Raw genomic sequence first — 8,382 nt, 5'->3', positions numbered from 1 at the left:
CTTCCTGTCTGTCTGTGCCTGTTTCTGTATATAAACCTCATGAGACTCCTGTCCAGCCGTAGAATACGATACGATAGAAACAGACGAGTCCTCTGCCGCCCCCTGCAGGAGGAGCCAGGCAGGCACACCTAGCCCAGACTGTCTTTACCCCGCTAGACCTGGGACCGAAAAGTGCGTCCCACGAGTGAAAGTTAGTGAAAGACACCGACGCTCATGGTGTGTGTGTGTGTGTGTGTGTGTGTGTCGCCCGCAGGGAGAGCCTGGAAAGCAGGGACCCGGCGGCCCCTCTGGGGAGCGCGGACCTCCTGGACCCATGGGACCCTCCGGACTGGCTGGAGCTCCCGGAGAGGCTGGACGCGAGGTGAGGGGAAACAAGCGCACCTCTGCACTGAATCTGTCTGTCTGCCTGTTTACAGCATTAGAACAGGCTGTAGCACTGTGTGTGTGTGTGTGTGTGTGTCCTGGTTAACCTGATGTGTGTGTGTGTGTGTGTCCTGGTTAACATGATGTGTGTGTGTGTGTGTGTCCTGGTTAACCTGATCTGTGGGTCATTCCTACTATTCGGTTCCATTCAGCCTGGTTTACTTTCTATCAAAAAATTTAAAATTTTCCATGATTTTATTATTTCCTCTGAAGGAGGATAGGCCAAATGTCCACCCTGTTACAGGACATTCTCATCTCTTTTAATAAGTGTTTTGAATGCACAGTTATTGTAATATTTACATTTTCTAAGAGCTAAAATGTCTCTTACTTTACCCTTCAAATATATTTTAACAAAGTATTCATAAACAAGCATTATCTTGAAAAAAGACTTGTTCTATTTTAAGGCACAATGTAATTTCAACACATTTCTTTTAGAATAAAAAGGAATTTCAATGGAATTTGGCCCCATTTTTAAGTGATTTCATTTTGCCAATTCATTCCCCTGCAAGACATGCTTAATGTGTGTGTGTGTCCTGGTTAACCTGATGTGTGTGTGTGTGTGTGTCCTGGTTAACCTGATGTGTGTGTGTGTGTGTGTCCTGGTTAACCTGATGTGTGTGTGTGTGTGTGTCCTGGTTAACCTGATGTGTGTGTGTGTGTGTGTCCTGGTTAACCTGATGTGTGTGTGTGTGTGTTTCAGGGATCCCCGGTAACGAGGGAGCCGCTGGTCGCGATGGAGCTGCTGGACCCAAAGTGAGTGACCGACTCATCACCTCCAACTTACCAGCTGCTTTCACTTTACCAGCCAGCCAGTTCAGAATAGAACAGGAAGTGATCGGTTGGTTTATGTAGAGAGACGAACTCACCATCAGAACCAGGATCTATCTGGCGCTTTACGGTTTTGTCACCGATCTGCTACCAACCAGGTGGAGAGTTGTCCGTTAGTTAATGAAAGCATTCTTCACCAAATCCCACATTTCTAAGTTTGTTTAGACCAAAAATCAGTGAACCAGTGAAGTTTCCTGAGATGCTGCAAGACAAGATATTTGGTTTTATCTGATGTGTCGGCACTTTAAATTCCCAGTTCCCCCAGTGAAGAATCAGACAATATAATGAGAGTCAAGCTGCTGAATGTGTGTCTGTGTTTCAGGGAGACCGCGGTGAGACCGGTGTCGCCGGAGCTTCCGGTGCCCCCGGACCCCCCGGCGCCCCCGGACCCGTCGGACCCGCCGGAAAGACTGGTGACCGTGGAGAGTCTGTGAGTAACGAAGCCGCCCGGGCGACGAGAACCGCCACGGTCCTAGTCTTGGTCTTTCGATGAAAAAGTCCCATTTTAGCCACGTCATGTTGTCAGTCGATGAGAGACTCTACTGAATCTAATCCACTCATCTACTGAAACTGTAGATTATTATTAATTAGCCCCAATGCATGACTTTAGGTCAGTGGTTCTCAACGTGGGATCCGGGGACCACCAGGGGTCCTTGAGGGGGTTCTAGGGGGTCCCCAGAAAATTTATGAATTGTTAAACTTCACCATTATTTCATTTACAAGACGTTAACACAAATAGAGAATGTAGAAGAATGACTGTTCTGATCATAGTTTCTCTCTACCTACAATACAGACAGTCATGGGATTCTGGACAAAATCATATCTAACAATAAAAAATATTCTCAGATTTGGGTCTGAGAGACAAAATCTCATCAAATGGGGGTCCGTGGCCCTAATGTGGACTAAATTAGGGGTCCGTGACATGAAAAAGGTTGAGAATCACTGCTTTAGATCACAGTCACAAAGACATTTAGACGTTGAGTTTGTCCACATTCACACCTGCCGGGTGTTTCTGGGGAAACGTGTTGAGTTTCAGTCTCTAACTGCCTGCTGTGTGTTTCAGGGACCTGCTGGCCCCGCTGGCCCCGCCGGACCCGCTGGATCTCGTGGCTCCGCCGTAAGTTGACACCAAACCTCCGGCACATACCGCACATACTACAGTAAACCAAGGGAAACGCAAGAAATACTTTTTCAAATGTTACATCGTTTGAAAACAGTGACACCTCCTGTTCTTATAAGAGTACTGCAAGAGCAAATAAATGATGGTACTTTGTGAAGGATAGAGAGGGGCTGAAGTCCTTGGTTGACTACATGAGAAACACTTTTACAAACTGGCTCCTCTAGATTTTACACATGTTGAATGGTGAATTAAAGATTTCTTCCTACAAAAAAAACATACATAGTATTTCAAATAAACTCTTCAATTTGTCCTAAACATAAAAACAAACTCCAATCCTGAAAACTCTTGGTAAGTCTCTGGACTAATAGTTGCTCTCCTCCTCCTCTTCCTCTTCCTCTTCTTCCTCCTCTACCTCCTCCTTCCCCTCCTCCTCCTCTTCCTCCTAACAGGGAGCTGCTGGAGCTCGTGGAGACAAGGGAGAGACCGGAGAGGCTGGAGAGAGAGGCATGAAGGGACACAGAGGATTCACCGGCATGCAGGGACCCCCTGGACCTCCTGTACGTTACTCTACACACACACACACACACACACATAACACACACACACACGCTCAACCTCTAACTCCTGTCTTTCTGTGTGACCCGTAGGGATCTTCTGGAGAGCAAGGACCCGCTGGTGCTGCTGGACCCGCTGGACCTAGAGTACGTTGACTCACCACAGTCCTGATGCAGATTTTCATGTTTTGGATTTCCGTGCTCGCTATTTTTAGTGTCATCATGGGAGATTTAGATTTAGATTTAGATCTTACAGAGGCTTTGAGGCTGACCTCCATGTTGTCTGCAGGGCCCATCTGGATCTGCCGGTTCTGCCGGTAAGGACGGTATGAGCGGTCTGCCCGGACCCACCGGACCTCCTGGACCTCGTGGACGCTCTGGAGAGATGGGACCTGCTGTAAGTCCAACTAACTGACTAACTGTCTACCTGTGTTATGGTTTTGTCTTTGTTTCCTTTGAGGTTTCTTCATCTCACTTTGCGTTTTTTTCCCTTCCTCCTCTCCCAGGGACCTCCCGGACCCCCCGGACCCCCCGGAGCCCCCGGTGCCCCCGGCGGCGGATTCGACATGGGCTTCCTCGCCCAGCCCCAGGAGAAGGCCCCCGATCCCTTCCGCCTGTACCGCGCCGACGACGCCAACGTTCTCCGCGACCGCGACCTGGAGGTGGACGGCACCCTGAAGAGCCTGAGCCAGCAGATCGAGCAGATCCGCAGCCCCGACGGCACCCGCAAGAACCCCGCCAGAACCTGCCGCGACCTCAAGATGTGCCACCCCGACTGGAAGAGCGGTGAGTCTCTCCGGGGAGATTTGTACGGTGGGACGGTACCACTGATCCTAGATAGAGGTCGTTCGGTCCGGTGAAAAGTTTGTCGGACGGAAACACCGAGGCTTAGACGAAGGACCTGCGAGAACCTGCCATGACATCAAGGTGTGCCGGCAGGTCTAGAAGAGCAGCGGGTCTCTGGGGGGGTTTTAACAGCAGGTTCAGTGGAGTCCAGCTGATCTCAGGATAGAAGTTTGTTTTTGCTGGTGAGAAGTTTGTAGGACAGAAACACTGAAGGAGAACCAGCAGTGAGTCTCCAAGGGGGTTTTTCCGGTAGAGCTTGTCCAGGAATACAGGCTGTTTGTTTGTTTGTTTGTTTATTTGGATCCCCATTAGATGTTTAGACTAGTGAAATGTTTTAAAGCTTCTGGAATAAAGGTTGAATTTTGGTTTTTTTTGGAACATTGAAATATATTCAAATTTTTGGGTCAAAGCAGTAATTTGGGAGTGGGAAATCCAGAAGCCAAAGGTGTTCAGAGAAGGCTAGTGGACTGATCCAAACTTTTTCTCCTCCTCCTCCACCTCCTCCTGCAGGAGAGTACTGGATCGACCCTGACCAGGGCTGCACTCAGGATGCCATCAAGGTCTACTGCAACATGGAGACCGGAGAGACCTGCGTGGCCCCCACCCAGACCGAGGTCGCCAAGAAGAACTGGTACACCAGCAAGAACATCAAGGAGAAGAAGCACGTCTGGTTCGGCGAGGCTATGACCGACGGCTTCCAGGTAAACACACCCTCCTCCTCCTCCTCCTCCTCCACCCTCCTCTTCCTCCTCCTCCTCCACCCTCCACCCTCCTCCTCCTCCTCCTCCTTCACCTTCCTCTTCCTCCTCCTCCTCCACCCTCCTCCTCCTACTCCTCCTCATCCACCCTCATCCACCCTCCTCCTCTACCCTTCTCTCCTCTTAGTACCAGTCGCTAACTCCACCCTCCTCCTCTCTCCTCTCAGTACCAGCCACTAACTCCACCCTCCTCCTCCTCTCTCCTCCTCTCTCCTCCTCTCTCTCAGTACCAGTCACTACAGTAACTCCACCCTCCTCCTCCTCTCTCCTCCTCCTCTCTCCTCTCAGTGCCAGCCGCTAACTCCACCATCCTCCTCTTCTCTCCTCCTCTTCTCTTCTCTCAGTACCAGCTGCTAACTCCACCCTCCTCCTCCTCTCTCCTCCTCCTTTCTCCTCTCAGTACCAGTCACTAACTCCACCCTGCTCCTCCTCTTCTCTCCTCTCAGTACCAGCCGCTAACTCCACCCTCCTCCTCTCTCCTCTCAGTACCAGCCGCTAACTCCACCCTCCTCCTCGCTCCTCTCTTCTCTCAGTATCAGCCGCTAACTCCACCCTCCTCCTCTCTCCTCTCAGTACCAGCCGCTAACTCCACCCTCCTCCTCTCTCCTCTCCTCTCTCAGTACCAGTCGCTAACTCCAACCTCCTCCTCCTCCTCTCTCCTCTCAGTACCAGCCACTAACTCCACCATCCTCCTCCTCCTCTCTCCTCTCTCCTCTCAGTACCACCCTCCTCCACCCTCCACCCTCCTCCTCTCTCCTCTCTTCTCTCAGTACCAGTCGCTAACTCCACCCTCCTCCTCTCTTCTCTCAGTACCAGTCGCTAACTCCACCCTCCTCCTCCTCCTCTCTTCTCTCAGTACCAGCCGCTAACTCCATCATCTTCCTCCTCCTCTCTCCTCTCTCCTCTCAGTACCACCCTCCTCCACCCTCCTCCTCTCTCCTCTCTTCTCTCAGTACCAGTCGCTAACTCCACCCTCCTCCTCTCTTCTCTCAGTACCAGTCGCTAACTCCAACCTCCTCCTCCTCCTCTCTCCTCTCAGTACCAGCCGCTAACTCCATCATCTTCCTCCTCCTCTCTCCTCTCTCCTCTCAGTACCACCCTCCTCCACCCTCCACCCTCCTCTCTCCTCTCTTCTCTCAGTACCAGCCGCTAACTCCACCCTCCTCCTCCCTCCTCTCTTCTCTCAGTACCAGCCGCTAACTCCACCCTCCTCCTCTCTCCTCTCTCCTCCCAGTTCGAGTACGGCAGCGAGGGCTCCCAGCCTGAGGACGTGAACATCCAGCTGACCTTCCTGCGCCTCATGTCCACGGAGGCGTCCCAGAACGTCACGTACCACTGCAGGAACAGCGTCGCCTACATGGACGCCGCCGCCGCCAACCTCAAGAAGGCCCTGCTGCTCCAGGGCTCCAACGAGATCGAGATCAGAGCCGAGGGCAACAGCCGCTTCACCTACAGCGTCCTGGAGGATGGATGCACGGTGAGGAAGGACACACACACACACACACACACACACACACACACATAGACACACACACACACACACACACACGGCACTGCCTTTTGTATTCTACGTTCGAGGCATTTAGCTGACGCTCTCATCCAGAAAGACACCGAGAAGAATCAGCTTCAGCGGCATTAGATGCATAGTGAGGAAGGACACACACACACACACACACACACACACACACACACACACACACACACACACACACACACACACACACACCTTTTTTAGCCACTTCCACCATCCTACCACCTGGGTGTTCAGAGTAGAACAGACTCCAGGTGACAGTTACTTAAGGCTAGACCAGTGGGGTCCGGGGACCAACAGGGGTCCTTCAGGAGGTTCCAGGGGGTCCCCAGCAAACTGATGAATTGTTAAACTTCACCACTATTTCATTTACGAGAAGTCATGTGGACTAAATTTGAGGTTCCCACTGAGCAGTTTTACGTTGATTAGACGTCTAAATGGCCCATAGTCATCTAGGCTAAATTAAGTTTAAATGGGGTTGAAAAGTGAAAGTTTATTAGATGTCTAAACATAGACAATATTATCCTGGACTATATGAGAGCTAAAGCATAGACGCAATGTTGAAATGACTTCTTGTGCTCAGATAATTATCTTGTAGGCTAGTCTACAGGACTTCTCTGGTGCATATTTTTGGTATTTACAGATGTTTATTCATTGTAATAATGTATTTACTGCTTGGTCTAAAATAGGTCTATACACAGCCTAATGATCCTGGGCGATATGAGAGATAAAGCACAGAGGAGACGTTGAAATCACGTCTTTTGCTCAGTGGGTTCATGATGTGAAAAAGGTTGAGAATCACTGGACCAGACTAGACACTGATAAGCATCTATTAACTCAGTTCTGCTCATAAATCTACCATCTAGTCCTGCTGCGTCTAGTCCTTCCAGTGTCACTGTGCGGCGGCCATTTTGAACGTGGGTCCTAACCCTCTCTTCTTCTTCTCCTCCTCCTCCTCCTCCAGTCGCACACCGGCGCATGGGGCAAGACAGTCATCGACTACAAGACAACGAAAACATCTCGCCTGCCCATCATTGACATCGCTCCTATGGACGTCGGTGCTCCAGACCAAGAGTTTGGCCTTGAAGTTGGACCCGTCTGTTTCTTGTAAAAAGAGAAATCTGGACTTGAAATTGTTGTTGTGTGTGTTATGTGTGTTTTATTTTTTCTAGCAGTCATCTCTCTCTAAAAAAAAAAAAAACAAACAAACCCCAAAAAACCCCACCAAAATGTTTTTCTAATGCGATTTTTTTTTTTTTTGAAAAGTCCGACCCCTCGTTCCTGAACCTACACGTTTTCCATTCGGCCGTTGTTTCCCCCGATGGTCCACTTTGCCTAAAGCCTGCACTTCCACAAGATGGCGGCGATGCGGCGGCGTCTGCATCGCCGTGTTTGGGACCACTACTTTTTGTTTTTGTTTTGTTTCTGACTCTTTTTTTGTTTTTTTTGTTGTTTTTTTTAAACCATCACCAACACCAAGGAACCTTTAGAGAAGACATTTCGTTTCACTGGCAACAAGAAAATAATATATGCTTGTGTAAAGTGTAAAAATTTCACTTCCCCTCTTCATCCAGCCAAACCAAGCCTCTCTGGAGTTTACAGAAACCAACAGAAAAAAAAACACCGGTGACTTTTGTATTTTTTTACACCACTGCGGTGAGAGGAATGAAAGGACAGTCCCCGCGGACAGAACCCCATTGCTTTGTACCACGTTTCAGGTGTTGATGAATAAACGGTCAAACTGACAGCCATGTTTGTCTCTGTTGTTCTGCCGGCCCGCCGCTCCTCCGCGCGCGCCCCCACCCCCCCCACACCACCCCCAGACTGCGCTAACCCCGCCCCCGCCCATTCATGGTGGCGGCTGTTGCTCTTTGTGACGTGTGTGTTTGTTTGTTGTGGTTGCTTTCCTGTTTTTTTTTGTTCCTCTCTACTTCTTCTTCTCTCCCTTTTGAAAAGAAAGTCACATTAAAACCACCAGCAGAGAAACATGGGTTTAAACCTCTTTTTTTTTTTTTAAAAGGAAAAAAATAAAATAAAAAAAATCCTATGGCTACCTCAAAAAAAAAAGGGAATTCCAGCTGTAACAAAGTGGCCCAGTGTTTTTGAAGTGAAGCCTGCAGTCGGTGGGTAGTTGAGGTTTATTTTCACTTTATCAGAAGCAGAAACAGCTAAAACTCAAAGGTGCTATTCTCTGTGTGAAGCCCCGCCCGCCCGGCATGTCTGCGCCGTGCGGCGGCCGGAGCTTCTCGGTGCTAAAAGTGAGTGTTTTCTTCTTGGTGTCCCGGACTGAAGCAGATCTCTTCTCTCTGGGTCTGAGGTGAA

General features: G+C 49.7%; 1 protein-coding gene across 1 annotated transcript; it reads left to right on the top strand.

The window, feature by feature from the left end:
• Positions 1-253: 253 nt before the first annotated feature.
• LOC139665843 (collagen alpha-1(I) chain-like) lies at positions 254-7,805 on the top strand (the record flags this gene model as incomplete). The annotated part of the gene is made up of 11 exons (XM_071544844.1): positions 254-360; positions 1,122-1,176; positions 1,574-1,681; positions 2,315-2,368; positions 2,821-2,928; positions 3,019-3,072; positions 3,215-3,322; positions 3,432-3,711; positions 4,282-4,472; positions 5,764-6,006; positions 7,025-7,805. Coding segments are annotated over 11 exons (1,455 nt in total), but the record flags the coding sequence as incomplete, so codon positions are not given.
• Between the last annotated feature and the right edge of the window lie 577 nt (positions 7,806-8,382).

The sequence above is a fragment of the Centroberyx affinis genome, unplaced genomic scaffold, assembly GCF_046629955.1.
Source record: "Centroberyx affinis isolate AG114_WGS23_722 - 3 ecotype Tasmania unplaced genomic scaffold, CSIRO-AGI_Caff_v1 ptg004687l_1, whole genome shotgun sequence".
Lineage (NCBI taxonomy): Eukaryota > Metazoa > Chordata > Actinopteri > Beryciformes > Berycidae > Centroberyx > Centroberyx affinis.
This window is presented reverse-complemented; position numbering and strand designations above follow the sequence as displayed.